Below are 9,336 nucleotides of genomic sequence, written 5' to 3'. Positions count from 1 at the left end.
CTGAACAAGTATCCAAGAGAAAGTCTGAGCTTACTGTACAAGAGAAGAACTATGAAGCAGACAAGAGCTAAAAATAAGAGTCTTACTGATACTTAATTGTCTGATGCAATGGGAAAATACATACATCCACTATAACCAGCAGAGGACCTAACAAAGTTCCTAAGACAGCTTGACAGGGTTCTAGAACACCTGAGTGGTGGGGGATAGGTCTGTACCTCCTCCAGTTCACATCTGCCTTAGCAGAGTCTGCACAGCTCTTCAGTATACAAAGATGATCTTGCTCTGGGGCAGCAAATGCTGAGGAAAAACAGCAAGACAAAAAGCTTAATTCCAGGAAGCAATCGCTGCTGCTGCTGGCTTGTTTCTCATCCTTAAGAGCAACCCCACAAGCTGCTTCAAGGTCACTTGCTAAAATAAGTACCAACCTCAGCAATCAAAGCTAATTCTAGTCATTTTTAGAACTGATAACAAGCAGGTATATACACAGACTAATCACACAGCCAGATTTCCCAGCAAGGCAGATACCCTTCAGTCATGAATTAACAGCTTAACTGTCCTGTTCACAGTTAAATCACTCTAATTTTCCAGTTACCCCTCAGACATCCTTAACTCATTGCAGAGAAGAGAAAAACAAAGACAAACCCTAGTTTTTAAATCTGCACCTTCCCATACAGTATTATTTTGAGTTCCACTTGTCCATTTTAACCTTAAGGGAACAACAGACCCACAATGCATCCCCAGCTATAAAGAACAGCTTTCTCAGGACACCTGAGGCAGCTACAATATTTATTGTTAGAAGTTATTGGCTAAAAAAAATTAATGACAACACAGGAGGAACAGCATCATGCAACCACAACACATTTGGGTCTTCTGACAGTCACACCATGATAGTATGAAAATCGCTAGAATAAGATTAGAGAGCTTTTTTGTTTGTTTCTAACACCAGTGTTAAGAGCCCTTGAATTGAATATCATGGATCAAAGCTGAAGTCCTCAACACTTCTCACTACCAACCCAGTCTACTTAGAGTATTGAATGATCACCCAAAGCTCAAAAGAAGTCTTATTTGTGGCCATGGTCTACAAGCCACTAAGTGGGATGATCAAGAATTGAGACTGCCTCTGTTTAGTCTTTAATCTTGATTGTCCTTTATTTCTTTTGCAGGCTGTCTTCAAGATGTCTGGGTCTGTTTGTTTCAAACATCACACAAGGTTGTGAGCTTTACAGGTCTTAGTTTTTCAGTATAGCAGAGGCACTGCATCAATGAAAACCTGAAGCTTCCTTCTGGGTTGCTTTCATCTCCCTCCTTATCAATCCATATTCCTGTATACTTGATTATTCTCAGTACAACTTAAGTACTCTTAAGTGGTTTTTGCATCTGCCTTTAAGCACTTCATCTCATTGAAACAGCATTATTTCACCTTCATTACCACAATATGCCCAACTGAAGCATCTCTTATACCTTGATCTTAAGTATCAGCTGCAGAGGGGAAACAACATGAGGGGTAGGCCAGAGTTAAGTCTGATGACTCACACAGAATGAGAAAGGAGAGAGCACCCCATTTCACATTGGAAAAGTCAATGCTCACTCATACAAGAGCAATAAGATTTTTCCTTGCTCTGAGTAAGACAAATACAACAAAAGGAAGAATAGAGCAGAAACATTGAAAACACCATTATTACCTGCAGATCTCACATGAGACCACTTCAAGATCAGCTTCTTCTGTCTCACAAATTAAAATTTATGCCATCTTCCCCAAACTTGTTACTAGCATTCACACTGCAGCATTATGCAATTCTCCACCTTAACTACTTAGCTTTTTTTCATTTTCCCTTTTTAGCCTTTGGACTGAAAGAATATTTAAGCCACCAGTTCAGTTGCTAAATAATAATAAAACAAACAAGAAAGCAGACAGAGCACACTCTTCTCCAGATATTATAGTTTAAAAAAAATCAGGCAAGTTTGTCTACCAGAGAATTAAAGCTTCAAGGAAGCTATATGAAACTATCGTATCTGTCTTGCTGCAAAGTAAACTCTAAAAAAAGTAAAACAGAAAAAGTAAAACAGTCTTCCTTCTTCCAGGGAAGACACCACATGGTAAAACATTTAGTAAATTTAGACCTGGATACCTCCTACTGTGTTAGATGCACCAAAGCTGTTGGCCCAGAAACATTAGACATGATTGTTGCCATGGACCGTTTGTAAGATCAAAACTCATCTCTCCCTCATTACTATTGTGACATGACCATAGGAATACCTTCAAACTGCTGTAACACTAGGAAAACAGTTCTGCATTTGAGACATCCATTACTGATTCCAAAATACTCAACACTACAGTAACTGCAGTTCAGTAAGCACTATTACTTATGAGCAGCTTAAGGCTTATTAACAGGGGGTTTCAGGACACCTTATGTTCAGCCTGAAACACCATCAACAAGCTGGAACTCATAAGCCTGATAGACTTCGCAAGACTCCTGCTCAGTATACTCACCATTTCCCTGTGAAACAGACAACCTCATTGTAACTAGGCACCATTGGCTCTGATTTTTGTACTGAGCCACCTACTTTAAAGGACTTGGCTACAGGCATGAGTGAAATTCACAGCCCACCTTTAAGACATCCATCTTCAAGCCATGCAATTCATTGCATAGAAACAATCCATGGATCTAGGCCCCCACCACAAAGTGGATACCACAGACACAAGCATGGGATATCTGGTCACATCTATCATTATCAGTACATACCAAGACAGATTCATTTACTTGACTACAAAGTGTTTGAAGCAAGAGACCAAGAACTGCATAGCCTAGACTCAAAATGAATGCTTTGCTCCCTCAAAGGATACTATCTTTAAGACAAATGAATCAGTCATTACCACTACCTCCATTTTGGAGGAATACAAGGGTTTGTGTTACAAGGAGGATCCACCAGCCTGGAAAGGGAGGAGGCAGGGGGAACAAAGTCTTACACACAGGTGAAGCAAAACCCCTGAAGATAAGAGCCTCATTACACTGGTACAATCAGGTTTTAAAATTAAAGCAACAGGCTTGTTAGTTGGTACTTAGTATGTCTGCTGAATTGCCTGTTAATGTCAAGTGTTACACATATTCTTGCTTGGAAACACATAATACCCTGTACAGATTACTCTTAGAAAGCAGTAAGCACTGAGGATTTTAAACTCTTACCGTAAAATAATGCCTCAGACTTACCTTGCCATTTAGATGAGCTGAACATAGTTTTCCACATGATGTTCCCTACAAGATGAACAACTGCTTTGTTTGTTGTTTTTTTTTTTGTTTAACTACTTTGTACAGGGGTTGTGTTTAAGAGTACTCAAAGTACTGTTTCGCTTGGTTGTTTGGGTTTGTTTTTTTAAAAACACTACCTAACAAATAACTCAGGGGCACAAGACAGTGTAGCAGCTCAGGTTAAGACAGTTAATAGTTAGTCCTGTCCCATCACCCCCCTCTCTCCTGCTAAGAGTGAGGTTTCTCTAGAAACTGCAGAACACACATGTTCAGCAGTAGCAGGAGAGGTCATGTCAGACAGCTATGCCATAATACTCAATACCACAAGTATGACACAGCAGCCATCTCCCTCAATGCTACAGTTCCAGTACCTCACAGCTTTTAGCAGTTCTCTGTACTGCAGTCTGGTCAGCAGTGTTTGACGTGTTCCTAAAGCTTTGCCAGCCACAATTGCCCCTTCCTCCAGCTCCCTGCAGAGGAATCGCCCTTACTCATCTCCATAAAGGGAAGTTTGACTTTTACCTCAACATTAATGGTCTTCTACACACAAGTTCACAGTTCATACACCACATGCATCTGGATGTTTTCACTGTGATATGGTAAACAAGCGGCAGAAAACAGGTTTATTCATGACCACGTGATCTTGTCTCACAGAAGAGGAAGAAACAAAATATTGCAGCAAAACACTTGTATATATGGAGGTATTGTGCTGTCTTGTTTCAAGCCACACTTAAACCGCTCCAGATAGCTTAAAAGCCCTGCTCGCAATGATTTTGTTAAAAAAAACCAAAAAACCCACAACCCATTCCACCCACTGTTACTGCAGATATTAACTAGAGTCAGAAGATTCAGAGGAACAGTGTAATAAGACATTTATTAAAAGTGCTGTCAATCATATTAAGAGCTATAGTTTAATATCCTTTTTAAAAACAGCATCTGATTAAAAAAATACTAGCTAAAACCCATTCTGATCACTATGGTTAGACACATGACCTGCAGCGCTCCATGAAATGTTAGACCAGCTTTGCTGACTGGGACAAAAAACTTCAAGTCCAGGATCCACAGCCTCTATTGTAGAGGAAGAACTGCTGGGGGCTCCAGAAGAGACACCTGCAGGTACCTGGAATAGAAATGCAGTCACTGAAGATATTAGTTTAGCTGAAAATTTAAAGGTATCACCTTCTTGTGCAATACACCGAGGAAGAAAAGAATCATCCCGCAACACTGCAGAAGAACTGTTACCTAGTACATCTGTATACCTATGGGAGAGCTACTCTTCTGGTCAGAAAAGTTTTCACCTCAAGAGGCTGACAGAGGCTTCCATTTCAGGAATAAAAGCTGACCACTATGAGAAGTCTGTCAGCTATGGCAGCTACAGCCCAAGTTGCTACATCAGAGATATCCTGTGCTTACAGCCTCCAAGTTACAGAACACTGGCTTCCTGGTTACTTACTTTGTGCGCTTGTACTTCTCCCTAATTGCTTGCAGTTGGCCATGTGGAGCATCAAGGCATGCTTTGTGCAGATCAGTCAGGCAAGGCACTATCTCACTCAATGAATATCCAGTGAATGCAGCAAGTGCTTCTGGCTGGTGAGAGGAGAAAAGCCAGTGTTACTGTATTGTAGGCAACCCTCATCTAGAAGACATTTTCTACAGAAGCAGAAACCATTTTTACTACATCAGTGCTCACTCTAGATTCTTTAGTCTTGAAAAGGATCTAAAGTGTACCCTGCCACCAATTTCACTGCAGGCCTTCCTTAGTGCCAAATATCTGACAAGAAGCTCCTTCTGCTCTAAGCCTGTGGCATCCATTACATCTCTTCAGGATCCTGCTCTCTGCTAAAGCTACTCCAACACACATCTGAGAGGCCTAACAAGGATTGCATTAAAGCAGCCACTCAGGGTAATCTCTCCACTCAAGCGGACACATTCAGCTCTTCCCTCCCTCCCAGAAAGCCCTTGAATTGTATTTGGTGGAGGAGTCTTGGAGATTAAAGACTGAAAATGCCTTAGGTACAGACTTGATGGAAGCAAGCAAGACAGCAAGGTCCCTCCCATTTTAGAGAAGCAGGCTATTTCAGGTTGATTTTAATATTAATTTATCAGGCAGTCCCACTATCTCAGAAACAGATATTCACCCTAAGATTTCAGCCTCTATAACAACATAATTTGAAGTTACTCCTTCTGCTTCTCAGCCTAGTTCTAATGATAACATAAAATTCTTAAGCTACTCATTAACATGCAGCTGTTGTTCTTACCCAGAAAGACTTGTTCACTGTATAGTTTGCTAGACAGTAGGCTGCTGCAGCAGTTTGTGAAGGAAGGTACTTCAGAAAAGGATCAGCTTCAAGGAGACTGAGCTCTGCAAGATACTGAACAAAAACCCCACAAGCCTTTCAAACAGAATGAGCCTAGCTGGTACAGTTAGTCCAATACAACAAGCATCAAAAATTGTCAATCTTCTGTTTCATGTAAAAACATGAGTTACATGGCTGGTGGGTAGAAACAGCATTTTAGTCCTGCTGATCTTACAGGAGAACCTTTAGCATGTTTCAGTGGGGACAGAAAGACCACGCTTTGTCAAAGCCTAAACAATCTACACTCTAATCTAAAGTTCTGTTCCCATCATCAGCTCAGATGTAATTTTACAGATAGAGACTTAAAAACTCAAAAGACACACTCTTCCCATCATCTCAGTCTCTTGTTCACATAGGTGGACCTCACTTGGAGATCAGGTATAAATAGACAGCTCTAAGAAACAGAATTTGGGCTCCGATAGAGGAGATTCACTGTATGATCCCATACCCTTTGCAGACAAGCAGCACATAATATATTTTGCTATAAGTTTAGGCTACCCAGTTTCTAAGCAGCATTACCTATGCCCCTATGGAGGCACATACTGTATCACTGTGTAGCAATATGTAGTACCACCACAACCAGGGCAGACTTGCTATGCAGGTACTGTTGAAAAAAACAGATTCCTAACACCTAGCTGCCTGCTCAGTGCATTATCCCTGACTAGACAGATAGGCCAAACTTAGGATTTCCATGAGCCATTTATCCAGAAGTTTCAGCCCACAAGCCACCTACCGAAGGTAGCAGGCTACAAAACATGCAGTTTTAGGCCTGTTACAGTCCCAGATAAAACTTGCAGTGAGAAAAATAGTTATCTTCTGATATACTTTAGTAGCAGAACCTCTTGGCTCAGATAACAAAATACAAGTGGTTCTACTTAGGATCACTTCTCCCTGCTCAGTCCAAAAAGGAGGATAAATCATACCCTTGCAAAGTTCTCTGTCCTCATACAGACTCCATGCCTCTGAATATACTGAAGGAGGAACTGGTTGATGGTTGGGGCTGTTAGGTCAAAAGCCAACACTTTGAGAAGCAGGTGTTCCATTCTTAGCAGCTGCCTCTTTGTGTAGGTATCATCTGTTATATACACAAATTCATCCACTTCTGGCGGGTAGATCTCTTCATATTTCCTGAAAAAGGAACACAGAAGCTGCGTTTGTCAGCTTGAAAGTTATGGTAAAGGAAAGCTTTCTGCTGGACATATATCAGAATGAGCACATGACATTACTAAGATTTGTGTAGAGCTCTTATTTTAGTCCTTCCTCCAGGCTAGGTAACAATTTAGGTTCAGATTTGGACAAAGATGTTTAGAGTCAAGTCATCAGTCTAGACAGAAATACACTCAATTTGTTAGCTCTTGACTCATAGCAAGTTCTCCAAGAAAGTCTCAGTAATACAATGCGCTCCAGACAAAACCCCCTACATTCATTGGCTATGCTGGGTACCCTGTCTAATTAAAGCAGTTCAAGGCTAATTGCAGATTGCAACTGTAAATCTACTACAGGCTTATAGGCTAGCAGCCTAACACAGTGGTTTTGCTCCCGCTGCTATGGTGACAAGGTTTTCCCACTACAGCTCCTCACATCACAAACATTAAATACTTAATTTTGCTAGTGCCAAAGCAGGCAAAGTTGATAATATTGAGGTATCATTAAAAGCTACCTACCACTGCTAGCTTTAGTCCTTCAAGTTAAACTAAAAGACTCAGCCCAAAAATAAGTTTTAGCTCACTGAGATTTCAGGAGATAGTAAACACTTACGCAGCCAGAAGAATTGCTGCTGTTCCTACAAGCTGCAGCTTCCCCCTGAGAACGGACATGCAGGAAAGAAACCTGTCCAGGAAGTTCACTGCCAAGTACAAAGTCTCTGTCCGAAGTTTATATTCTTCCCCTACTTCCACCAGCCAGTCTACCAAGATGGCACGCATTCTTGTTGTGATATCTGGCTGCTTCCTCATGTAGTAGGGCTTGGGCCTGAACCTGACCTGTTTGGGGAGAGAGTTGAATAATCAGGATGCTCACCCCAAAGGGAGCCATTGATGGCTGAGCTGATCAACATTCTTTATACTTATACCAAACAGAGCATGAGTTGTTCCACTACTAATAGCTCATTACTACTAACTATATAGTGCTAGTAGTATTAATTAGCAGCTAGTAGCATCTCTAGAAATTAGTATTTCTACACTGAAGAGACAGGCAGTACAGCATTAGTAGCAGCATAGTAAAAGACCTCCTGGAATATGGACAGTCTTGGCCATCAGGAACATACAAGCCATTCAGAGAGACCCAAAAACTACTCTGAACAATTTTTCCTCTTCCTATTGGGAGACTGCACTTTAGTACTCTGATACAGAAAGGTAAGAAAAACTACTACTATAGCAAAAGATCGGTCAGTGAGATCACATCTAACTTCCTTAGTATTTTTGCAGCATTTAACTCCCATCTGCAATAATTCTTCATCCCAAAGAGTCAAGAGATGCTCCAATGGCAGGCAATTTCAGGGACACAGAGCAACCTGACAGTGATGAGATCTTTTTAGATGCTGCCTTCAGAGATGGCATTTACTGCTTGCTTTCTCTCCTTTGTCATGCAGTGGCAGCCCCAGGTTATCCTGGGGCAGCCATACATCTTTCCAGTATTGCAGCCCATCAAAGACCACAAATATCTATAAGCTGGTTACAAGCCACTCACTTCAGCCTCTCGGAGGTACTGATGAATGTCTTCTGCATACTCTCCCACAGTCAGAGTTATGACATCTTCCATGTGATCCTCAGGCTGGGACTGGAAGGATGTGTCCACTACCATAGGAGATCCTAACAGGTAAGAGGAAGCAGCAAGACATTTCTCTTCACTTTCTAGCACAGAACTGTTGTGCCTCATGTAGACACAATCCAATTTATCTTGAAGTGTTATTTATTGTAACATAAGCTACTCACTAGCTTACTAGCATCACTGCTCATAACCACCCTACATGTCCTTGTGCTATAGATACCATCTGAGCAGGAACAGGAGTTACCTGTACTCAGATCCAGCAGCAGGTGAATACTGGATGTCATTGCACTAGTATCCAGTTCACACAGGCTTGGCTCCAGCTCTTCAGCCACTGGGCAGTTGTAGTTTTCTTTCTGTTCTGCTTCATCTATGTAGATAGAGAACCCCTGCTTTGAGGCAGCACTCGCCATGCGGTTGGGTAATTCATCTTTTCCAAATGAAGGGACGGTGTTTTCAGAGCCAGAGAAGCATCTGGTAACAGTAGCACCCTGAAACAGAGCACACAGTAACGCTGTGGGACGGTAACTCGGGAAGAAAACAACAGTAAGTATCACTTATTTTAGAAAGCAAAATCCCTTTCCTTGCCTAACAGACAAATACCACAAAAATTCACTGGAGAAACCACCAGCTACAGCTGGTGTGTCAAAAGTACTTGCTGTCTTGCTGCAACAGGTGCAGTGAAAAGTCAGAAACCAGGAGAGCAGCCTCATCTCCAGTACCCACGGCCACGGGGAGGGAGGTGAGGGTGCTGCTTGGTTCTGACAGGGCTGGCAAATACAGGGTCTGCTCCACTTTCAGTTCCGGCAAGGAACAGATGCTTTAATGTGCAGCAAGTTACAGTAACAAAAGGAAGCACTCAGGGACTGTCACAGACTTATGAAGGACTTCACCTGCAAGAAGGCATTTTATGCTGAGTTAAAAACCAAAGTTTAAACTTTTGAGATCAAGCATCACAGTCCCTA

At 41.7% G+C, this 9,336-nt stretch overlaps 1 protein-coding gene across 1 annotated transcript; it reads right to left on the bottom strand.

The window, feature by feature from the left end:
- Positions 1-4,214: 4,214 nt before the first annotated feature.
- On the bottom strand, positions 4,215-8,862 carry CCNA1 (cyclin A1; the record flags this gene model as incomplete). Its single annotated transcript, XM_010082466.1, has 7 exons — positions 4,215-4,368; positions 4,702-4,835; positions 5,507-5,620; positions 6,529-6,733; positions 7,364-7,587; positions 8,294-8,415; positions 8,619-8,862. Coding segments are annotated over 7 exons (1,095 nt in total), but the record flags the coding sequence as incomplete, so codon positions are not given.
- Between the last annotated feature and the right edge of the window lie 474 nt (positions 8,863-9,336).

Source organism: Pterocles gutturalis, unplaced genomic scaffold (genome assembly GCF_000699245.1).
Source record: "Pterocles gutturalis isolate BGI_N339 unplaced genomic scaffold, ASM69924v1 scaffold34224, whole genome shotgun sequence".
Lineage (NCBI taxonomy): Eukaryota > Metazoa > Chordata > Aves > Pterocliformes > Pteroclidae > Pterocles > Pterocles gutturalis.
The sequence above is the reverse complement of the archived record's forward strand: the minus strand, read 5'-3'. Positions and strand labels throughout refer to the sequence as shown.